We start from the raw sequence: 26,078 nt of genomic DNA on the forward strand, positions 1-26,078 counted from the left end.
TCCTTACGTTGTGAGTTCAAATTCCGCCGAGGTCGACTCTGCCTTTCATCCTTTCGGAGTCGATAAATTAAGTACCAGTTACGCACTGGAGTCGATGTAATCGACTTAATACCTATGTCTGTCTTTGTTTGTCCCCTCTGTGTTTAGCCCCCTGTGGGTAATAAAGAAACAGGTATAATTGCTGTTATACTACTAACCATACCCTCCATCAGACACCTACCATATTCTGAGCGCCTTGTTTCCCTGGGCATGGATTCACTGAAGCTCCGGCGTTTGGCGACGGACTTGGTAAACACCCACAAAGTTATCAACCACCTCACCAACAACAACACTGAACACCTTTTTGATCTCCATGTGTCTAACACACGTGGACATGCCTACAAAGTCAGAAAACAATACAGCTCCCATGACTTTCGGAAACATTTTTTCATGCTCAGAGTTGCTGAAGCATGGAATAAACTGCCTGCGTCAGTTGTTGACTGCCATGACACTGCATCTTTTAAGGCCCTCATGCTTTCCGAAATCCGCCGAAACTACACCTGATTATATATACACTTTAGATGAGTTGTAGTGCACCTGAGCACTGTACACAATTATTATTATTATTATTATTATATAAATGTGCTGATTTTTCTGTACCTCTAAAACATTGAACTGCATGCTGTCTTCACTGATTGATCAGTGCGCATGACCGGCTTCTTTCGGTTTTCATCAACCATACAGCCAGACCTACCCTTATATTCTAGAGTTAAAATTTTAAGCAGAAGAAAAAAAAAAATAAAGAAAAAAAGGACAATTTTAGAAAAGAAAATACTTTATTTTCAAAAGAGAAAGAAATTTCTAAAATATAAAACTGGATTTGAATGGTGTAATTTACAAAGTGAAAGAATATGTGATATTAAAAGAGACAAAAAGGCAAAAACTAATTAATAGGTTAAGCATTAAAATATAAGATTAGGAAATTTAGCTAAATTAAGCTAAAACCTTCAGCTGGTTGGCATCACAAACGTGAAGCATCTACAAAGAAAAAGAATAAAATAAATTAAATAACTTGTCATCTTTAATAATGTTAATTATAAAATAATTCAGCCATACATTGGTATAGGTTAAGTTAAGTTAATTTTTTGGCTCAAAAAGCATGTGGTGTTATATTTTATGTAGATTAATTAAAAAGAAAACTACAAATGTGTTATAAAAATAAAACTGAGCGTTCTCATAGGTATAAGCAAAATATTAATAAAAAAAAAAGCACTACATTACAAAATCACTATATATTTATAAATAAAGCAATAATTAATCAATTAAAACAGGGTGAAAATAAATGTAAATATTGGTAGACATTGTAGGTGAGAATTGTATTATTCACTGAAGAGAAATGCTACATGTTATAACATGTAAATGTACAAACATCTTCAGTGTTAGCTAAAAGTGAAAAAGTCAGCTGACTGATAAGTAAGGCCTCACTTGTTAATTTATTAACACCACTAACTCACTGGCACTAAGTGTTTCTTTCTACCTGGGCATCTTTGAACTTAGTAACTGTGCTTCACTTCAATTCAAAGTCATTTGATGCAATAATCTCTTGTCATCTTTACAGTCTCTTAACCCTGAAGAACCAGCCTTCTGGAATTTCATTCTTACTCAAGACTTTGTGGATTCCTATTCTCTCCTCCCATTACAGACAAAGAGAAGTACTCCTAAATATATATACTTGCCAAATATTAATACGTGGTGTAACATTAGGTGACATCAATATTTCATCATCATCATCATCATCGTTTAGCGTCCGCTTTCCATGCTAGCATGGGTTGGACGGTTCAACTGGGGTCTGTGAAACCAGAAGGCTGCATCAGGCCCAGTCTGATCTGGCAGTGTTTCTACAGCTGGATGCCCTTCCTAACGCCAACCACTCCGTGAGTATAGTGGGTGCTTTTTACGTGCCACCCGCACAGGTGCCAGACGGAGCTGGCAAACGTCCATGGACGGATGGTGCTTTTTACGTGCCACCGGCACGGGGGCCAGGCGAGGCTGGCAATGGCCCCGAACGGATGATGCTTTTTACGTGCCACCAGCACGGAGGCCAGTCGGGGCGGTGCTGGCAACGGAAAATAAATGATATGTTGAAATTGCTTTGAGATACATCAAAAAGTAGAGCTTTTACTTATTAACAAGTGACCAGGAAGTTCTAACATTTGGGATTTTCAATAAATTCTACATTTGCTGGAACAGAAAAATGTAAAGTTTATATTTTGTAAGGAAACCCAAGTTAACTTTCTTGAGATGTAATTTATAAGTTAACTTTGGATTCCTTAATGACAATGTATCCTTCATATAACTGAGGTATCCTCAGCTTGATGAGTAACTGGTGGAGTACCCCTTGAGTAATTATTTACTAACTAAGTAATGCACACCTGAGTCCTACATGTTATAACATGTAAATGTACAAACATCTTCAGTGTTAGCTAAAAATAAAAGTCAGCTGACTGATAAGTAAGGCCTCACTTGTTAATTTATTAACACCACTAACTCACTGGCACTAAGTGTTTCTTTCTACCTGGGCATCTTTGAACTTAGTAACTAAGAAACATGTAGCCTGGATACACACACTAACAATGCATTCTGGTGTTGCCTAGGTGTTATGATCTACAGCCACACTGTATTATTTGTTCCTTTACGGGCACAATCAGCACAGCTGGGAATGGTGGACTGGATTAAGGCATAATGGAAGTTATTGGTTTGTTTAAAAGTGAAGGGAGAGAGTACAATTTGCATGTGTTTACATGGTTTGTGATCCATCGTAAGAACAGAAAGCACCTCCATGCATTGTTTCATCATAAAAAAGCTAAAACAATGCAAGCTATAAGAAATAATTCAAGTCAATGGTTTGAACTTTCATCTTGTAGTTCAACTGTCAATTTGTATTTCGTATAACTTGCAATGCTTTGGCTTAAAAAATATAAATAAGATAAATATAAAACATTAACCCTTTCGTTACTGTATTTATTTTGAGATGCTCTGTGTTTCTTTCAATTACTTTTACCCTTTAGTGTTCAGATTAATATATCAAAAGTAATCCTTATTTATTTACATTTTTTAAAATGAATCTGGTATTATCTCGTAGCTTCAAGAGTTGAAAGTTGTAATTGTTTTTTTAGAATGACATTGCAGGGTAGGTGTGAGACACTGGTTCTGGCCAGTTTGAGCATAAAATGAGTAGAATATTTGGGCCAGATACAGCCGGTTTAAACACTAAAGGGTTAAATATAACAAAGAATTTAGTAAAATAATTTAGTTATCATTCAGCTGGTAGTTAGGAACATAATTTTGAACAAGGTTTGGTGGAAGATTTTAATTCAAAACTTATGAAAACAAGACTTCAGCCGGGTTGGTAACAAAAGAGTTAAGAAATATCAGTCAAAGCTTCATGCATCACATACACAAACATTTATGCATGTATGTCAATTCAAGATTAGTATTGTTTAAAAAAAGAAAATGGAAATGAGACATTTAAAATCCAATTTTCATACATATAACTTAAAAGAAAAGAAAACAAAACAAAAAATACATTTTCCCAGTTTCCATTTATTAGCTAATATGACCGTAGAAGAGCCACATTACTAACCTTGAAAAATCTTGTAGCTGTGTTTAGCTTTTAGACAATAGTCATTTTGGGTTTGTAATACAAGGTATGGGAATCAGAGCAATGTTGTAATTTCTTCAGAAGATGCAAGGGTAGAAAAAGGAAAACATGCTTATTAAAATGTAAAAACATTAGCTAGCATCAATGGAATTATAAGCAGAAAAGAGGAGAAACCAGGGAAAGAATGAAATTTAATTAAGGTGTATTCAATAAAAGGAGTTTTTAATTATAATAAAGAAAAACCTAAATTATTGGATAATATAACAAAATTTCAATGTAAATTTCAAATCAATCAAAACTATAACAACTTGATCATTGATCTTAATTATAAAGAAAGGACCAGCATATATCTGATCATGGATCAAAAGCATTCCTACTATAATCATTCTGTCTTTATTCAATCACATCTAGGACTAAATTATCTTTGTGTTTTCTTAAGACTAAGGTGTGATTTTAGAGAGATTTGGTTTTAATACTATGATGTCAAACAACTGCATAGAGACTCATTGACTAATGATCTCTATTTATTTGGTATACATAAAGCCTATTTTGCTGTAAGCCAAATTCACTTAGCCTTAGTTCTTTTGTCATCACATTTTTCTCCTTTTGCTGGCCATACAACATTAGTATTTGTTTTAATTAAAAACAAGGATGAAAAGCCAAATAAAGCATCTCATAAGACTTAACTCAATGTATAAAGCAATAAACTAGGTATTACAAAACAATCAAGATACCTTCCAAATGTGTTTGTGTTTCTATATACATATGTGTTTCCAAATGTGTTTGTGCTTACGGGTGGCACGTAAAAAGCACCCACTACACTCACGGAGTGGTTGGCGTTAGGAAGGGCATCCAGCCGTAGAAACACTACCAGATCAGACTGGGCCTGATGCAGCCTTCTGGCTTCACAGACCCCAGTTAAACCGTCCAACCCATGCTAGCATGGAAAGCAGACGCTAAATGATGATGATGATTATATGTATAATATTATATAAAATCACCATCGTTTGACATCCTCCTTCCATAAATAAATAAATATATATATATATATATAATCATTTTAATGTCTACTTTTCCAAACTTTAACTGATCAAATGAGAAGGAAATATTTCCCCCGAGCATTTCAAGCAAGCAGCTGAGAAATCCCTTTCACAGAAGATAGCAAACGAATGAGACTTACACAGCTTACTTTCTTCATTGTAGGAGACTTGGAAATGTCACTATGAAAGGCTGCTAAAAGCAGAGAATGCATTGGAGGAGAGAATTTCCAATGTAGACCCAATAGAGAGGCAAGCTATTCGAATCGACAGCAGCTTAGTAGATAAAGCAATTGAGGATATGAAGACCGGGAAAGCCTCTGGCCCCTCAGGAATCAATGCTGAGATACTTAAAATCTCTGGTGGAGTGGGATAAAACTTGGTCAATCGTATAGTTAATCAGGTTGTCCACAAGGGAGTTATACCCAATGGCTGGTGTAGTAGCATTATAGTCAACTGCTACAAAGGCAAAGGTGATGCCCCAGACAGAAATAATTACAGGGGTATTAAATTGTTAGACCAGGTGATGCAAGGTGCAGAAAGGATCATAGTTCAATCAATTAGGAAGACAGTTAATTACTAAAAATTTTAGGGTAATTAGCAGGAATGAAAACTGTAGTAATTAGTAAAAGCTGTAAATGTCACAATTGCAATATATGAAGCAGAAAAAAGGGATTGCATAAATAGATTTCATGAAGTTTCAAGGTAAGAAGAAACTGAATCCATGCTGAGAAATATTTTACGTCCTATTCTACAGACAAGACATTTCTCAAAACAATTCACATTATCTACCGATCAAAGACAACTTAGCTCTACCATTCAGTAAAATGTTCACAAGAACAAAAGAATTCAAAATGTTATATAGCCTTAACTTCATAATTCAAAAACTAAAATATACATACATACACACACACATATATATATATATACATACATCTCTCTCTCTTATATACATATACTCTTCACTCTTTTACTTGTTTCAGTCATTTGACTGCGGCCATGCTGGAGCACCGCCTTTAGTCGAGCAAATCGACCCCCAGGACATATTCTTTGTAAGCCTAGTACTTATTCTATCGGTCTCTTTTGCCAAACCGCTAAGTTACGGGGATGTAAACACACCAGCATCTGTTGTCAAGCGATGTTGGGAGGACAAACACAGACACACACACATATATATATATATACATATATAACGGAGGAATTCAAGACAGGATGCCCTTGGGAGCTCCTCTATGCTGATGACCTTGCTCTAATTGCTGAGTCACTATCAGAACTGGAGGAGAAGTTTCAGGTGTGGAAACAAGGATTAGAATCGAAGGGCCTTAGAGTCAATCTAGCTAAAACCAAAGTCGTAATCAGTAGGAAGGTAGACAAATCACAAATGCCTTCAGGTAGATGGTCCTGCTCGATCTGTATAAAAGGTGTAGGTAGAAACTCTATAAGATGCACCAAGTGTAAGCTATGGACACATAAGAGGTGCAGCAATGTCAAAGGAAGGCTAACTAGGAAGATGGTTTTTCTATGTGGCAGATGCTCAGGAACAATAAACACTGAAAATGCTCTGAGACCAACTTCCGGCACTTTCCAGGGAGAAAAACTAGAAATAGTTGATAGCTTCCTTTACCTAGATGACCAAGTCAGCAGCGGGGGCTGGTGTGCTGAAAGTGTAACTGCTATAGTAAGAATAGCTTGGGCAAAGTTCAGAGAGCTCTTACCTCTGCTGGTGACAAAAGGCCTCTCACACAGAGTAAAAGGCAGACTGTATGATGCGTGTGTACGAACAGCCATGCTACATGGCAGTGAAACATGGGCCGTGACTGCTAAGGATATGCGCAAGCTCGCAAGAAATGAAGCCAGTATGCTCCGATGGATGTGTAATGTCAGTACTCTTACTCGACAGAGTGTAAGTACCTTGAGAGAAAAGCTGAACCTAAGAAGCATCAGTTGTGGTGTGCAAGAGAGATGTTTGCGCTGGTATGGGCATGTAGCGAGAATAGATGAAGATAGTTGTGTGAAAAAGTGCCACATCCTAACGGTTGAGGGAACCTGTAGAAGAGGCAAGACCCAAGAAAACCTGGGACGAGGTGGTCAAGCACGACCTTCGAACTTTAGGTCTCACTGAGGAAATGACTAGAGACCGAGACCTCTGGAAGTATGCTGTGCGCGAGAAGACCCGGCAGGACAAGTGAGTCCATAACCCGTGGCCTTCTACATGGGATGGAGCCAGCCTACGTATGCATACCTTCCCTTCTTGGGACACAAAACTCTACTTGTGAAGACCTGTTGAGGCAAGTGAGGATCAGAATCGAAATCGATCAATGGAAATTGCAGCTGAGTTACCAGTGCCGGTGGCACGTAAGAGAACCATCCGTTCGTGACCGTTGCCAGCGCCACCCCGACTGGCCTCATGCCGGTGGCACGTAAAAAGCACCATCTGTTCGTGTCCGTTGCCAGCCTCGCCTGGCCCCCATGCCGGTGGCACGTAAAAGCACCATCCGTTCGTGGCCGTTTGCCAGCTCCGTCTGGCACCTGTGTGGGTGGCACGTAAAAAGCACCCACTACACTCAGAGTGGTTGGCGTTAGGAAGGGCATCCAGCCGTAGAAACACTGCCAGATCAGACTGGGCCTGATGCAGCCTTCTGGCTTCACAGACCCCAGTTGAACCGTCCAACCCATGCTAGCATGGAAAGCGGACGCTAAATGGTGATGATGATGATATACGACGGGCTTCTTTCAGTTTCTGTCTACCAAATCCACTCACACGGCTTTGGTCAGCCCGAGGCTATAGAAGAAGACACTTTCCCAAGGTGCCACACAGTGGGACTGAACCCGGAACCATGTGGTTGGTAAGCAAGCTACTTACCACACAGCCACTCCTGCGCCTATATATATATATATTATATATATATATATATTATATATATATATATATATATATATTTCTATATCTCTATCTCCATTTTTTCACAAAAGACAGTTTTGATTATATTAAAAATTTACAGTAATATTTCCAAGTAATTTTCTCTTTTTAATTACCATCAATCTCCACAGCAAATAGGGGCATATACTATCAGTACTATTTTTTTTTTGGTGGAGGGTAAAGGCAGTTTAATTAAGAGCTATTACCTCTGCTAGCAACAAAGGGTCCTCCCTTAGAGAGAGAGAGAGAGAGAAAGCTTGATTGTATGTTGCATGTGTATGAAATGCAATGTTGCATGGTAGCAAAACCTGGGTACTAAACATGGAGAAGGCGTGAAAGCATGCTCTACTAGATGTGTAATGTTAGTGTTTATGAACTATGAAAGACAATGAGCTAAGAGAATAACTAGGTAAAAGAGAAATCAGACAAATGTGCAAGAGTGGAGATTACACTAGTATGGACATATGATGTGGGTAGTAGGGTAAAGAAATGCCAAGTGATCGAAGATGGAACATGTGAAAGTTATTAAATATTAAACTCACCCAATTATGTAATCATGGATAATAAGGGGAGAAGCTAATTTTTCTGACACCAATTATGAAATAATATGGCAAAAGACATTCCAACTATACACATCCTATTGTAATTCATTTTTATAACCCATTTCAATAAACATACCCTTCCTTTCTAGCACCCCCTCGAAGTAACTTGTTTCTTAATTCCCCTATTTGAATTCTTTCACCTTGCTTTGCTTCTTGTATCTATATTCAGCCTATTGCTTATATAAGCTTTATTCTTCTTATTCATTGTCACAACCTCATGTAATAAACACTATGTTTTTGTGGTGAGGAGTTGTATAATAATAATAAAACATTGTGTACAGTGCTCATGACTAGAAGTAGTGAAAACTGATCTAAAGATATTGAATCTAATAAGAGATGGCAAATAGAGAGATGCTATGCAAGAAAACACTAATTCAATCCATGCATGGAATAACAAGAAAAAGTGATGATAATGGCAGTAAAAGATAAATGTTAAATAAGAAGTGTAAAGTTGTAAAGTCTTGTACTTACTTTACAAACTGTCTCTGCAGGAAAACGTTGCTCTAAAAGCTTGATCAATACATCTTCATAATTCACGATGAGAGCATCACACTACAAAACATGATTTTTAATGTAATGAAATTAGCTTCATTTTACACGTTTTTTTTTCTTCAGGATTTAATGGCATATGTGAAACCAATACGAACAGGCTTGGAAAGGATTTGCTAGGAAACAAACATTCTGATAAAAGGAAATGCATAAAGTTTCATAACTCCATGAAGAACTTTCTTGCAAAAGAAATATTAAACAAACAAAAGAAAAAAGAAGAAAAAAAAAATGGATCCGTTTACTTCCATGTAGTATAAATTTGAATACATATTTTCTAATATTTCTATGTTGGGCTGAAGATCTAACTTGGACTTCTCTAAGCATTTTGACTAGAAAGTGGGCCCCGCCTATATCATGGATAAGAACTGTCTTGTAGAGAAATAGTATGTTTCAATAGAAACAAAAAAAACTTTATAATGTGAAATTAAACTGGTGTGTTTGTGACTGGAATTATAACAGATGTCAGATGAGCTACAGAGCTTGGACAAAATAATGGAAACAATTAGCATCATAATTTTGAAATATCTATAAAACTGTCAAAAGCATGTTTATTTTTATGTCTTTTTGATTTATTATTAGTGTTGCTAAAATTCCTGTTTCTTTTCAGATATCATCAGAAAAAGTTGATTAAAATGACAGATCAATCGAATTTTTAAACAGGTCAAATTGTTGGTGCTCGTATGGCAGCCATAAGCATACTGAATACAGCTGAAATGCTTGGTGTATCAAGAAGTATTGTCTCGAAAGTAATGACAGCCTTTGAAAAAGAGAGAAAAACCTTCTTGTTGAAACAAAACTCAGGAAGAAAACCAAAACTTTCAAATAGGGAGTGGAGTAAAAACCTACAGAATTGGTCCCCAGAGCAGTAGAAGGAGGTTATTTTCTCAGATGAGTCATCCTTTACCTTATTTCTCACCACTGACGGAGTATACATGAGTTGACAGCCAAAAGAAGCATTTGACCCAGACTGCCTTCTTCCAACTGTTAAACATGGAGGAAGATCTGTGATCTGGAGGTGGGGGGGGGGCTATATTTTGGAAATCCACCAGCCCAATGGTAGAATCAATAGTCAAGACTATTTAAGCTTTTATGTGAGCAAATTCATCCTATGGTTGCAGAACTGCTTCCGCAGGGAAACACGATCTTTCAGGATGATAATGCCCCAATTCACACAGCTAAAGTTATTACTAAATGGCACAAGGAACATACTAGTGAAGTTGAACATATCTGGCCACCACTGTCCCCAGATCTCAATATTATTGAACATTTATGGTGAATTTTAGAAAAACAAGGAGTCGATATCCTCCATCATCACTACAAGAACTGGAGACTGCTGTAGCTGAAGAATGGACAAAAATTCCTTTGGAAACAATTCAAACTGTGTATGAGTCGATACCTCACAGAATTCAAGCTGTAATTACTGCCAAAGGTGGTCCTACCCATATTAAAATAAATTTGTTTGAAATTCTAAGGTGTTTCCATTATTTTGTCCAACTCCTGTACTTCAATACTTCTTTAATTTTAAAGTACTATGCCACTCATTTTTTATCATAAAATCTTTTTGGTAGTTCTGTGTTAGAGATGTAGATGGGTGAACAAAATTTGAAGATACTCATTAATAATGAGAATGTTAACATCACAATTATTTAACCTTTTTGATAGCAGCTCATCTGAGACTACACCAGGTTTTAGGACACAAATTCTTGTTTTAATTTTAATCAAAACATATTTTTTATGTTTCAAACACTAGCTTAATAAAGTTATTTCACAAAATTTTTCATTATCATAAAAATATCTGAAACAAGAGCCAATTATTTTAACAGAAATAAATTAGTATATTTAATGGAATTTCTCTTTTCAGTGATTTTAGGATTAAATCTAAATGGACATTGTGCCACAAATTTTAAACTAATTATTTGAGAAATAAATTGGAATAATAACTTTGGTAAAAGCACCATCCGTTCGTGGCCGTTTGCCAGCTCTGTCTGGCCCCGTGTCGGTGGCACGTAAAAGCACCATCCGTTCGCGTCTGTTGCCAGCCTCGGCTGGCCCCCGTGCCGGTGACACGTAAAAGCACCGTCCGCTCGTAGCCGTTTGCCAGCTCTGTCTGGCAACCATGTCGGTGGCACGTAAAAGCACCATCTGTTCGTGTCCGTTGCCAGAATCGCCTGGCCCCCGTGCCGGTGACACGTAAAAGCACTGTCCGTTCGTGGACGGTTGCCAGCTCTGTCTGGCCCCGTGTCGGTGGCACGTAAAAGCACCATCCGTTCGTGTCCGTTGCCAGCATCGCCTGGCCCCGTGCCGGTGACACGTAAAAGCACCATCCGTTCGTGGCCGTTCGCCAGCTCTGTCTGGTACCTGTGCGGGTGGCACGTAAAAAACACCCACTACACTCGCGGAGTGGTTGGCGTTAGGAAGGGCATCCAGCCGTAGAAACACTGCCAGATCTGACTGGGCCTGACGAAGCCTTCCAGCTTCACAGACCCCAGTTGACCCGTCCAACCCATGCTAGCATGGAAAACGGATGCTAAACGATGATGATGATGATGATGATGATGATATTCCCACTAAGCAGTTTAAACACAAAAATAAATTTAGAAAATCCAGCCTTACCTCTTTTTTCACTTCTTCACTTATTTCCTCACATATTTTGTCAACCACTTTCCTTATCTCTGCTTCAGTAGCTTTTGAAGCAATTCTTTCTTCTATTTCCTTAACCACGAATTTACAAGCGTAACATCCAGGGAAAGCTATTCATAATTGTAAGGAAAAAGAATGAAAATGAAAATTAAACAGTGATTAAAAATGTTATAGAAGTACTGTGAACCCTTAAGCTAGAATATTGGCTAAACAGAATGAAATCCAGGTTAAGAAAAATGACTTAAGATTGCCTTCTGTTACTATTTTTGAATATCAATGAATATTAATGTGTGCACTACACAACCACCAAGATGATAAATTTATTAAATATTAAACTCATCCAATTATGTAATCATGGATAATAAGGGGAGAAGCTAATTTTTCTGACACCAATTATGAAATAATATGGCAAAAGACATTCCAACTGTACACATCCTTTTGTAATTCATTTTTATAACCCATTTCAATAAACATACCCTTCCTTTCTAGCGCCCCCTCGAAGTAACTTGTTTCTTAATTCTCCTATTTGATATTCTTTCACCTTGCTTGGCTTCTTTGTATCTATATTCAGCCTATTGCTTATATAAGCTTTATTCTTTCTTATTCATTGTCACAACCTCATGTAATAAACATTATGTTTTTGTGGTGAGGAGTTGTATAATAATAATAAAACATTGTGTACAGTGCTCAGGTGCACTACAACTCATCCAAAGTGTATGTATAGTACATAGGGTAATGTACAAGCGTCAGGAAAAGAACAGTGCATGAGTCATGACATACACATATGTGCATGAGTATGGAAGGAGGACAATCAGGTGTAGTTTCGGCAGATTTCGGAAAGCATGAGGGCCTTAACCCTTTAGTGTTTAAACCGGCCAAATCCGGCCCAAAATATTCTACATATTTTATATTCAAACTGGCCATATCTAGCCTCTAACACCTAACCTACAATGCCATTCTAAAAATAAACAATCACATCACTGAAACCTCAAAGCTATAACATAATGCATTTGAGTGAAAAAGTATTACATTTAACAGAGTAATCTGAACACTAAAGGGTTAAAGGATGCAGTGTCATGGCAGTCAACAAGTATGTATAAATCTGAAGAAAATTCATTACCTGAAACTGATTTCCTTAATAAAAATTCTGTTTCAGTTATAATTTCAGACAAATTCAAATAGCCTAAAGTTTATATCTTTATCATCATCATTATCGTTTAGCATCCGTTTTCTGTGCTAGCATGGGTTGGACGGTTCGACTGGGGTCTGGGAAGCCAGGAGGCTGCACTAGGCTCCAGTCTGATCTGGCAGTGTTTCTACAGCTGGATGCCCTTCCTAACGCCAACCACTCTGTGAGTGTAGTGGGTGCTTTTTACGTGCCACCTGCACAGGTGCCAGGGGAGTCTGGCAACGGCCACGATCGGTTGGTGCTTTTTATGTGCCACCGGCACAGAAGCCAGTCGAGGTGGCGCTGGCATCAGCCACGTTCGGATGGTGCTTTTTATGTGCCACCGGCACAGAAGCCAGTCGAGGCGGCACTGGCATCGGCCACGTTCGGATGGTGCTTTTTATGTGCCACTGGCTCATTGAGTAATATTTATCAGACTAATAGTTTCAGTACGGTAGCTGAGTTTGCACTGTCAATAACCATCACATACAAAACACAGTTGTGTTACTTGGCAATTTTCTTTGATATTTCAGCAATTAAACATATTTTGGCCTTGTTACATCATAGCTTCAAGAGTAATAAATTCTGTTCAAGTAATGTGACAAATGGGTGCATGTTATCGACAGGCTCCAAGAAGGGCAAAACGCATCTAAATTTATGAGTTGCTGCTAAGATGATGTTTGTTTCACTTCAGCATATATTGTTTTTAATGTCTAAGAAGAGATTTTCTCTCAGACAAAAACTACCAGCATGAGCCATGTAGCTCCTCTACAACAAGAATCTGCTCTACTCAAACCACTTCCCTCGTATCATAACCAACCCCTATCAAGCATCTGGAGGTAACATTCTTCCTCCTTGGGTTTGTTGAATTGCAAGCTACATGGTAACCTCAATGCTGGTGGCATGAAAAAAAGCACTCAGTAGACACTGTAAAGTGGTTGGCATTAGGAAGGGCATCCAACTGTAGGAACCATGCCAACCCACATCAGCATGGAACATGGACATTAAATGATGACAGATGGTTATTTTAATGGAATACTGCTTGAATTGCCTTCAATTTTTTTTTACAACCCAGCAAGCACTCAGTAAAGGCAATTAAGGATATGAAGACAGGGAAAGCACTTGGTCCACTGGGAGTTATTGCTGTGATACTTAAAATATCTAGTAGAGCGGGATACAGTCTGGTCACTTGTATAGTTAATCAGGTTATTCAGGAAGGCATCATCTCCAATGACTGCTGTAGCAGTATTAGTCAGCTGCTACAAGAATAAGATGCCTTAGATAGAATTAATTACAGAGGTGCAGGAGTGGCTTACGAACCACATGGTTCCGGGTTCAGTCTCACTGCGTGGCACCTTGGGCAAGTGTCTTCTATTATAGCCTCGGGCTGACCAAAGCCTTGTGAGTGGATTTGGTAGACGGAAACTGAAAGAAGCCCGTCGTATATATGTATGTATGTGTGTGTGTATGTATATATATATATATATATATATATATATATATATATATATATATATATGTATGTGCGTGTGTATACGTTTGTGTGTGTGTTTGTCCCCCCAACATCGCTTGACAACCGATGCTGGTGTGTTTACGTCCCCGTAACTTAGCGGTTCGGCAAAAGAGACCAATAGAATAAATACTAGGCATATAAAGAATAAGTCCTGGGGTCGATTTGCTCGACTAAAAGGCAGTGCTCCAGCATGGCCACAGTCAAATGACTTAAACAAGTAAAAGAGTATTGGCAGCAAATTACTGGACCAGGTCGTAAAATTAATTAGGACAAATTAATTAGGTGTCTTGCTGTAGAGTAAATACATGGATACCCAGTTGAAAGAGAAAGGAGAGTGTGTCAGAAAGATAAATAGAGCGATAGTGAGAGAGATAGTGGTAAAGGTGTGTCATGACATGCCTATAAGTGAGGTGGTACAGACGTTTGGACTGGGTGAGTGGGCAGGAAAGAGATGAATGTTGCAAATGGAGAGAAATATAGGAGAGCTCAAGGGTGGGGGTTGCAGTGGGGTTACGAGTGTATTGAGGGTCAAAGAAGCTTGAGAGGCGGTTGGATGGAACCTACACTCGCCTCCTTATGAGAGCTCAAAATCTCTCGTGGAAGCGTCATCCAACCAAAATGCAAATATATGGGAAACTACCACCTGTGTCATCTCATGTGAAGGGTAAGAGAGTCCAGTTTGCTGGACATTGTTGTAGAGCTGAAAACGAGGCAATTTCTACTCTTCTCCTCTGGAAGCCATCTACTCGCAATGCCAGAGGCCGCACACTCTCCTACCCTGATGTAATCTCCAGGGATACAGGCATCCAGCAACAGGACCTCTGTAATGCTATGATGGACCGTGAAGTCTGGCGTAGCATAGTAAATTGCATTGTCTCCACCACGGTTGAACGATGATGTGAAAGCAGATGAGCTGTTAATGATGGACAACACAGGGGAGATAAAGCACACCTTTAATGTTTCATCTGGCACAAAGCCACTCCACTTACTATTCGCCCATTCCCAGTTGCACCTATGCTAATGTTACGTAAAAAGCACCCAGTACACACTAAAGTTGTTGGTGTTAGAAAGGGCATCCAACCACAGAAACCATGCCAAAACAGACAATGTAGCCCGTGCAGCTCTTGGCCTTACTAGCTTCTGTCAAACCATCCAACCCATACCAGAATAGAAAAATGATGATGATACTGTAATGTTAGTTTTCTATAGGAAATTGTAGATGTTATACCAGTGCCGGTGGCATGTGAAAGAACCATACGTACGTGGCCGTTGCCAGCGCCGCCCTGACTGGCCTCCGTGCTGGTGGCATGTAAAAAAGCACCATCCGATTGTGGCCATTGCCAGCCCCGCCTGGCCCCCGTGCCGGTGGCACGTAAAAAAGCACCATCCGATCGTGGCCATTTGCCAACCTCGTCTGGCACCTGTGCAGGTGGCACGTAAAAAAGCACCCACTACACTCATGGAGTGGTTGGCGTTAGGAAGGGCATCCTGCTGTAGAAACACTGCCAGATCAGACTGGGCCTGGCGCAGCCTCCATGGCTTGCCAGACCCCAGTTGAACCGTCCAACCCATGCTAGCATGGAAAGCGGACGTTAAACGATGATGATGATGATGATGAATAAACAGTATCTTCTGTGAATCACTTACTGCTTATCACGTTTATCATTTAGTGCATATACTTTCAATGGTGTCTAAGTATACAGTACTAATTCCTACCATTGGTAACTTTGGTAACTTGGGTGATTGGCTAAAACAGAAACTTTCGTTTCTGTTAGTATCTTTTAACAAGGGTTCACCGTTATATATTTAAGTTAAACTTACATTTTACTGTTTTGACGCTAAGCTCATTGGATGTAGTTTTAATTCCAGCATGAATTTCTTTGGAAATAGTAGCCAAGTCTTTGCATTCAGTATTGACACCAGTTGCTTTCAGAATCTCACACATCACAACAAAGAAGTGCTCAGTCTGAGGCTGGAATTATAATTTTAAAAAAATAAAAAATAAAAAAAAAAGGTCATTATTCCTAGCTGACTTTTTTGTAATAGGAGAAAAGGAATAAACACTGAATATGAATGTCAAGAATAGAAAACCTAACATAACTTACCTTAAGTGTAAGTGCAGAAGCAGAGCAAAGATTTAAAGATGCACACATGGATTCGGAAGACTGAAAGAAAAGATTAAAATTAAAAATGATAGGATTACAGCAGAAACAAATTTAAAGGACTATATACATTCAGTATAAACAACTATTTAACTAAAAAATATTTATGTGCCCACACAAATCAATTTCTTTTCTCAACACTATATGCCGTAAATTATTTCAATTCTACAGTTTATTTAGTGACATCAAATCGATGCTATTACTGCATTCAGATTTTCACAAGGTATAAAACAAAACTGAACTGACATTTTGCTAATATATTGAAAGAATTGATACTGAAGTTATGTCTAGATTGGGTTTCTTTGTGAGATGAAATGGACTCAAAATTTAAAGCAACATCTTGCAGAGTTATTTCATCATCATCATCATCATCGTTTAACGTCCGCTTTCCATGCTAGCATGGGTTGGACGGTTCAACTGGGGTCTGGGGAGCCCGAAAGCTGCACCAGTCCAGTCAGATCTGGCAGTGTTTCTACAGCTGGATGCCCTTCCTAACGCCAACCACTCCGAGAGTGTAGTGGGTGATTTTATGTGCCACCGACACAGGTGCCAGACGAGGCTGACAAACGGCCACGCTCGGATGGTGTTTTTTATGTGCCACCGACACAGGTGCCAGACGAGGCTGGCAGACGGCCACGCTCGGATGGTGTTTTTTATGTGCCACCGACACAGGTGCCAGATGAGGCTGGCAAACGGCCACGATCGGATGGTGCTTGTTACGTGCCCACAGCACGGAGGCCAGTCGATGCGGTACTGGCTACGGCCACTTCAAAATAATAATTTTGTTTTAATCATACTCCGACATCTGGCAGCTGACTGGTCAGACACCCATAAAATTATTAACCATCTTACAAACAATAACTCTGAGCACCTTTTCAAACTCCACCCGTCTAACACCCGTGGACATGTTTACAAAGTCAGAAAACAACACAGTTGTTTCTTTCGGAAACATTTTTTCACACTATGAGTTGCTGAAGCATGGAACAAACTGCCAACATCAGTTGTTAGTTGTCGGAGCACTGCATCCTTCAAAACTTCCATGCTTCCTGAGATTCGCTAACACTACACCTGATTTTCTCCCCTCCATACACCCGCAAGCATGTATCTGACTCATGCATTGTCCACTTCCAGACATTTGTACATTACTGCATTTCTTTATACACACTTTTTGACAAGTTGTGGTGCACCTGAGCACTGTATACAATAATTTCATTCTTCTTATTATTATTATAAGGTGTAGCATTGGTGAATTTCAGGAAGCATGGAAATTTTGAAGGATGTAGAGTCCTCACAGCTAACAACTGATGTGAGTAGTTTATTCCATGCTTCAGCATGGCCGCAGTCAAATGACAAACAAGTAAAGAGAGGTGTTGTTTACTCAGTACCAGCATGGGTGCTTTTTACATGACACTAGCAATCACAAGCCGGCAAAATTAGAAATGCTCAGCTATAAAATAATGGTTTAGATGTAAAATACAATTTGTTCTCTATTAATGTCAACTGTGCAGCCTGTGCTAAGACATGATGAAACATATGTTTAAAAAAAAAAAACCATAAACCTTTGAATCTGGGCAACTGATATACCACCTGCTATATCACTACATTAAATTGTATTTTAATTGGTATCCTATCTATACATATATCCATAAATAAAGCAAGACTGATACCCTAAGTAGGCAATCATCCACTGTTTATTTCTTCTCAGTGTTGCTCAATGAAAATATATATTTATATATGATATAAAAATTTTTTTGTGTTATGAATCACACAAAAATTTTAATTTTCAGGCGTAGGAGTGGCTGTGTGGTAAGTAGCTTGCTTACCAACTACATGGTTTCGGGTTCAGTCCCACTGCGTGGCACCTTGGGTAAGTGTCTTCTACTATAGCCTCGGGCTTACCAAAGCCTTGTGAGTGAATTTGGTAGACGGAAACTGAAAGAAGCCCGTCGTATATATGTATATATGTGTGTGTATATGTTTGTCCCCCTAGCATTGCTTGACAACCGATGCTGTTGTGTTTACGTCCTCGTCACTTAGTGGTTCGGCAAAAGAGACCGATAGAATAAGTACTAGGCTTACAAAGAATAAGTCCCGGGGTCGATTTGCTCAACTAAAAGGTGGTGCTCCAGCATGGCCACAGTCAAATGACTGAAACAAGTAAAAGAGAAAAAGAGTTCAGTTGAAAATATCTGGGTAGCAATAAGATGTGAAAGCTTCTGGCTGCCAAAATGGTGATCTTCAGCTAAAAAAACTGGAAAAGACCTCAGATAAAGGAAACATGCTATAATTTAGTGTCAAAGCTAAAAGTTTAAAATATGTCCTGAAAGTAAAACAACCCAAGTCATTTTACTTACCATTTCTTTCTTCAAATCATTGTAGATAGTTTGGCTGTATTTATCCACAGCTGCTTCACACTATAAGAAATAAAATAAATGACAACTGAAAAGACTTCTTCAAAAAAACAGACAATTCATAATTTACTACAGTACAAGCTCTACTAATGTAGTAGCTTAAAAGCTTTTAGTTATTCATGTTGTAAACTTGCTGTTGTATATTGCTTTGTGGTTCTAAATGCTGGCAAGATGTCAAATAATATATGGATATTTTTAAATCGATGCCTTTTGCAACTGTTATCTTTGGATAATATTTTATTTTCCAAGTGAGAATCTGTGTTGGTTAAAAATTCATAGCTGATTTAGTCATCAATTGTAGAGTTACTGCTTTCAAGTCTTCCAAAGTTCCTGCAAAGTAAGGATCTAACCTTGGTTATGGTATTTTAAACTGTTGCAAGCAATCAAAATGTGGTCACCTCATTTCATCAGAGTAGGTCTTAGCTGAGTATTTGAACATACTCAAAGTTCTGACCCTGTAGATTACTAAATATGATCTGAATGAGGTTAAGACTCTTCACCAGCATACATTTCAAAGCATGTACAGGGTCAGGCAAAATGATCTGACACATTTGTAGGTTAAATAAAAGGCAAATGAAGTAAAGAAACAAAAAAGTGTTTTTATTTTTGAAAAGTACATATAATGCCATTTTGTTTCATTATGTTTTAAAGATTAAATCAGTCAAATGGGATCCATTATTGTCCACACACTGTCGAAGGCGTTCACGAAAATTGTCAATAACTCGGGGGGTCATTTCATGCGATTTTTTTCTCTAGGGATACCTCAAGTCAAAGGTATACATTAATCGCCCTCGATCTATTGAACAACTTAAAGATGCAATTCGTCAAGAAATTACTGCCATTCCACATGAAATGAACCGCCAAGTTATTGACAACTTTCGTGAACGCCTTCGACAGTGTGTGGACAATAATGGATCCCATTTGACTGATTTAATTTTTAAAACATATTGAAACAAAATGGCATTATATGTACTTTTCAAAAATAAAAACACTTTTTTGTTTCTTTACTTCATTTGCCTTTTATTTAACCTACAAATGTGTCAGATCATTTTGCCTGACCCTGTACAAGATTATTTGAAGATAAAACTTCCACCGTTTGTCTCCAAGGGAGTCTGGCCTTCTAGCTTACTAGATCCAAATCTATGTAACTTTTGGATATTGAATGAAATTGAGAACAAGTACAATGCAACATTTCACAGCTGTGTCCAACACACGTGGACATGCCTACAAAGTCAGAAAACAGCACAGCTCCCATGACTTTCGGAAACATTTTTTCACACTCAGAATTGCTGAAGCATGGAACAAACTGCCTGCGTCAGTTGTTGACTGCCATGACACTGCATCCTTTAAGGCCCTCATGCTTTCCGAAATCCGCCGAAACTACACCTGATCATCCCCCTTCCATACTCATACACATATGTGTATGTCATGACTCATGCACTGTTCTTTTCCTGACGTTTGTACATTACCCTATGTACTATACATACACTTTAGATGAGTTGTAGTGCACCTGAGCACTGTACACAATGTTTTATTATTATTATTATTATATTACTATGTTGAACACTACCGTTAAGGAAGGCAAACAGGTCTATCAGTAAAACTGAGACAAAAAGAGAATGCTCAGTCACATCGGTATTCAAATGATTATAACTGTTAATGGTGTTAATGCAACTAAGCATTGTATACATTAAGATCATTATTAGTAAAACCATACCAACAAGTTGAATGCCAACATTCAAACAAAAAGAGCCCCTAAAGGAATTTTTACAAAGTCACTTGAACGTAGTTCAGCAGCAGCTTCTCTTTCAAACAATCTTCCTTCAATGAAATGCCTATGTTGAAAGTTTTAAATCTTGGGACAATATGCCCAGATTAAAAATGAAAAGTTAAAACTTGAAATGTTTATTAACCCTTTAGTGTTTAAACCGGCCCAATATGTTATACATGTTTTATATTCAAACTGGCGATATCCAGCCTCTCACACCTAACCTACAGTGACATTCTAAAAATAAACATTCGCATCATTGAAACCTCAAAGCTATAAGATAATGCATGATTAATTCAAAACAATTTGAGTGAAAAAGTATTACATTTAGCAGAATAATCTGAACACTAAAGGGTTAAATGCTAATATGTTATCAGCTGCTTACAAGTTAGTCAGAATATAAAAATAAAATGTTAATGCAAATGAATGTAAAATGAACTTACTATTACTGTATACTGACCACCTTTTTCACATAAATTATACATGTATTCTTTAAAGTTATTTTCAGTGATGTCAGAGTGGGCATGCAGATATCCAGCAGCTTTATCAACAATTTTGGTGCAGTAAGAGCATCCAGGATCATCGGATTTTGCAGCAATGTTTACAGTTCCTTTGAATTAGAAAAGGAAAACTAATTTTATAATAAATTCCTAAAAGTATAAATGTTCAGGTTATATCTGGATTTTGCTTAACTGCAGACTTCGAAATAGGTCAAGTCATACCTATGTCCTCTTCTCCTAATCAATGTTTAAAATCTCACAACATACATGCTATTTTCACATGCTATTTTCAATACAAAACATAGATCTCAACATAAATGACAGTTTTTGTATTTGGCCTAAATTGTGTACAAGTGCCTACTCTTTAGGACACATCAAGAATGAGAGCAACATATCAAGACTGGTCAGCAATTACTCTCACTCTTCTAAACAAAGTTAACATTCAAATTAGCTTTGCAGAATATGCTTGAATTAAACCACATCTCATTAACCCTTTCGTTACTGTATTTATTTTGAGATGCTCTGTGTTTCTTTCAATTACTTTAAATATAACAAAGAATTTAGTAAAATAACTTAGTTGTCATTAAGCTAGTGTTAGGAACATAAATTGTGATTAAGGTTTAATGGAAGATTTTAATTCAAAACTTATGAAAACAAGACATTTGTACTCAGAGCCAGAGCCGGTTTCAGCCGGGTTGGTAACGAAAGGGTTAAACCAAAAGATACCCAATGAAGTGTGCAGCGTGGCTTCAAAGAAACTAAGTACATCTCAAAAACAGAGAGCATAATGATTAGAATACAGGTGCTACCTGTAAACACAGACTCAGAAGGCCCTCACTACTAGCAACATGTGGAATGCACTAAAAATGTTATCAGATATATCAAATAAATTAGATAAATGAATGTTTTACCTGTGCAAACATTAAGTGATGAACACAAAATATCAGGATTTAGTTCTTTGACAAGAAGAAATATTATACCCTCAGTATATTTGTCAATAAAACTCTTACAAGATTTACTGTATGAATTAGGTAATATGCTACATAGTTTATCAAGCACCGCAGCAATTTCTTTCTGAAATAAGAGAAAATTAAAAAATAACATCAATAACAAAATGCTTAAATTCCATTTTGACAACTAATTAGAAAAATATATCAATGTACTTTTCTTTTTAAAACGGTTGCAACTGAGACGTATTTAACAACACTGTTCTAGGATTCGCTATCATCCATTTGCTTTGCAAGGTTCTTAATTTCAGGTGTGCGTGCCAATAACAATGTAGTTAAATGGTTGCCATCCTCTATTAAGCTGCAAATGTGAAAATATGCCTGGTATGGTCAGGTGTTCAATACAACAGCAGGAAGGCTAGTAAGGCCTAGCTTATACTGAGCAACAATAGTAGAGATGAGCAGAATTCACCCATAAAGATTTCAGCTCATCCTATGAAATGCTATGAACCCTACAAATGAATTGAAATCTCACCTCTAGCTTTAAAACAAATCTGCTCTGTTCCATAACAGAATTTCCCCTCATATAAACCCCATCCAACTGAGTAACAGTTTTGTGATAATTTTGCAGCTTTAATAAAAGTATGTATAAGGTGAATACTTGGAACCTGCAATTAGCATGGATCTGGAGTCTTAAGTGCAGCGTGTTCCTCGGTACAGCCTTGTGGATCATTATATATTCAGTTAGGTGCATGTGATCATATATGCAACTGGAATGTTAGCCAGTTTGTACTTCAGAATGTACATATATGTTCCTCTTATTTTGTTTTGTACAAAATTGCCATTTCTTTGATAAAAATTTGGTGCTTTATTATTTAGGTACCTGATTCCCTTGATATATATTTCTTTAGCGCCGGCCGATGCCAGCGCCACCCCGACTGGCCTCTGTGCCGGTGGCACATAAAAAGCACCATCCGAATGTGGCTGTTGCCAGTGCCGCCTTGGCTGGCTTCCGTGCCGGTGGCACGTTAAAAGCTCCAACCGATCGTGGCCGATGCCGGACCCCCCTGGCACCTGTGCAGGTGGCACGTAAAAAGCACCCACTACACTTGCGTAGTGGTTGGCGTTAGGAAGGGCATCCAGCTGTAGAAACTCTGCCAGATCAGACTGGAGCCTGGTGCAGCCCCTGGCTTCCCAGACCCCGGTCGAACTGTCCAACCCATGCTAGCACGGAAAACGGACGTTAAACGATGATGATGATGGAGCTAAACACAGAGGGGACAAACAAGGACAGACAAAGGGCTTAAGACGGTTACATCGACCCCAGTGCGTAACTGACACTTAATTAATCGACCCTGTAAGGATGAAAGGCAAAGTCGACCTCAGCGAAATTTGAACTCAGAACGTAACGGCAGCCGAAATACCGCTAAGCATTTCACCCGACGTGCTAACGATTCTGCCAACTCGCATTTTATATATATATATATATATATATATATAAAAACATCTGTACATATGTCTGCCTGCATCATCAAAGCAATTCACTGCTATCATTTGACTGCCAACTTGCAATTGGTGTCACCTGGTCAGAAAACTCAAGTGCAGATACATGTACTTTATTACAGAAAGGATTAAAGGTAATAAAACTAAAATGTCATACCTCTATATTGTCTTGCTCCAGCAGATTTTCCAAACCTTTTATAAGCTCTTTGCATATCAGACATTCTTCACTGTCTTTAGCTGTAGGTTTCTCAGGGAGTACAAGACCAACACGTAGAAATGGTAATTTACGTGCAGGCAACAAAGTGGCCATTATCATTGAAGATGTTTTAGCTACTACTGAATCCTCTTTTGTACACATACCAACAGCAGTACACCCAGCAACAGGGTCCTAATTAATAGAAAGTGCTTATATTATTAAAAAAAGAAAATTTTTTTTTAATACTAAAACAAAAAAACAAATACAGCATTCAAAGTAGAAAAACAAATATATAGGTGCCAGTGTGGCTGAGAAGTTTGATCCTCAACCATGTGGTCTTGGGTCCAGCCCCACTGCACAGCACCTTGGGCCAGTATTTACTTCAGCTCTGGGGTGACCAAAGCCTTGCGAGTGGATTTCGTACATGGAAATTGAAAGAAGCCTGCCATATGTGCCTGCGTGTGTTGTATTTGTCCCCACCACCACCACCACTGCCTGGCAGCCTGTGTTTTTTAGTTTATGCCCTCATAAGTTAGTGGTTCAGCAGAAAAGGGACCAATAGTTTAAGTAACAGACTGAGAAGTAAGTACTGGGGTTGATCTATTGAAACTAAACCCTTCAAAAGGTGACATAGCCACAGTTCAATAGTTGAAACAAACGATAGGCGCAGGAGTGGCTGTGTGGTAAGTAGCTTGCTAACCAACCACATGGTTCCGGGTTCAGTCCCACTGCGTGGCATCTTGGGCAAGTGTCTTCTGCTATAGCCCCGGGCCGACCAATGCCTTGTGAGTGGATATGGTAGACGGAAACTGAAAGAAGCCTGTCGTATATATGTATATATATATATATATATGTGTGTGTTTGTGTTTGTCCCCCTAGCATTGCTTCACAACCGATGCTGGTGTGTTTATGTCCCCGTCACTTAGCGGTTCGGCAAAAGAGACCGATAGAATAAGCACTGGGCTTACAAAGAATAAGTCCCGGGATCGATTTGCTCGATTAGAGGTGGTGCTCCAGCATGGCCGCAGTCAAATGACTGAAACAAGTAAAAGAGATAAAAGATGACTGTATTCCAGTTATTGAAGTCTTAACATTTATCCCTTGGCTGTAATAGATTCTATTACTCTTCATGATGACCATCATCAGTTAACGTTTCTCCATGCTGGTACGGGTTGGACGGTTTGACAGAAGCTGGAGAGCTGCTTGAGCTCCAATTGTCTGTTTTGGCATGGTTTCTACAGCTGGAGGCCTTTCCTTGTACTACAGGCACGGGTGCTTTTATGTGGAACCAGCATGAGTGCAACCAATGTGGAACCAGCACAAGTGCATCTTGCAGGGCATGGCACATGTGCATCTTACATCTCACTGGCACAAGTGCCTATTGCAGGGCACTGACATAAGTGCATTTTACATATCACCAGCAGAAGCACATTTCATGTGACACTGGCAAAAGTGCATTGTTGAAATACTAAGGGCTGTTTTGACTAGTTTTATTCTACTTTGTTGGTTTCCATATTGACCTTTAAGTACTGCATACACATTCATTTGATAGCATTTCAAATTATATGAAAGCACATATACTGATCAATATTTAACTGCTAATAAATCCTTAAAAATGTTTTAGCCCGAAGGCCGTGGCCATGCTGAGGCACCACCGCTGATGTAAATACAATGTGCAAAAAATTCTTCATATTTCCGTAAATTAATTGGGAAGTTGTGGCAAGAACGATAACCTTGAAACTAAAGAAATTAACTTTAATCTTTTCTGTTTTCCTTCAAAGGAAATGTGCTATTCTCTTTCTCTTTTCTCTTTTACTTGTTTCAGTCATTTGACTGCGGCCATGCTGGAGCACCGCCTTTTTTTTTTAGTCGAGCAAATCGACCCCAGTACTTATTCTTTGTAAGCCCAGTACTTATTCTATCGGTTTCTCTTTTGCCGAACCGCTAAGTGACGGGGACGTAAACACACCAGCATCAGTTGTCAAGCAATGCTAGGGGGACAAACACACACACACACACACACACACACATATATATATATATATATACATATATACGACGGGCTTCTTTCAGTTTCCGTCTACCAAATCCACTCACAAGGCATTGGTCGGCCCAGAGCTATAGCAGAAGACACTTGCCCAAGATGCCACGCAGTAGGACTGAACCCGGAACCATGTGGTTGGTTAGCAAGCTACTTACCACACAACCACTCCTGTGCTATGATATCTTTTATTTTACTTGTTTCATTCATTTGACTGTGGTCACACATACATACACGCACACATATACACACGATGGTTAGAGCATTGGGCTCACAATCATGAGGTAGTGAGTTCAATTCCCAGACCAGGCTGTGAGCTGTGTTCTTGAGTAAGACACTTTATTTCACATAACTCCAGTTCACTTAGCTGTAGAAATGAGTTGTGATGTCACTGGTGCCAAGCTGTATCAGACTTTACCTTTCCCATGGATAACAGTGGTATGGAGAGGGAAAGCTGGTATGCATGGGCAGCTGTTGGTCT

At 38.6% G+C, this 26,078-nt stretch overlaps 1 protein-coding gene across 2 annotated transcripts in view; it reads right to left on the reverse strand.

Annotated features, from left to right (window-relative positions):
* Positions 1–801: 801 nt before the first annotated feature.
* LOC115209891 (prosaposin) overlaps positions 802–26,078 on the reverse strand; it is an 87,621-nt gene continuing 62,344 nt past the window's right edge. The window contains exons 18-27 of one of the 2 annotated variants that reach the window (XM_036498845.1): positions 23,518–23,748; positions 21,824–21,984; positions 20,854–21,025; positions 18,586–18,645; positions 16,175–16,234; positions 15,891–16,041; positions 11,362–11,498; positions 8,671–8,751; positions 3,623–3,715; positions 802–1,017 (exon numbers count right to left, since the gene is read on the reverse strand). In XM_036498845.1, coding sequence (XP_036354738.1) covers positions 3,653–3,715; positions 8,671–8,751; positions 11,362–11,498; positions 15,891–16,041; positions 16,175–16,234; positions 18,586–18,645; positions 20,854–21,025; positions 21,824–21,984; positions 23,518–23,748 — 1,116 coding nt within the window. In that variant the 3' untranslated portion in view covers positions 802–1,017; positions 3,623–3,652. Of the gene's footprint in view, positions 1,018–3,622; positions 3,716–8,670; positions 8,752–11,361; positions 11,499–15,890; positions 16,042–16,174; positions 16,235–18,585; positions 18,646–20,853; positions 21,026–21,821; positions 21,985–23,517; positions 23,749–26,078 lie in introns of both variants that reach the window. The other variant, XM_036498868.1, reaches the window with a different exon arrangement.

Source organism: Octopus sinensis, linkage group LG1 (genome assembly GCF_006345805.1).
Source record: "Octopus sinensis linkage group LG1, ASM634580v1, whole genome shotgun sequence".
Taxonomy (NCBI): Eukaryota; Metazoa; Mollusca; class Cephalopoda; order Octopoda; family Octopodidae; genus Octopus; species Octopus sinensis.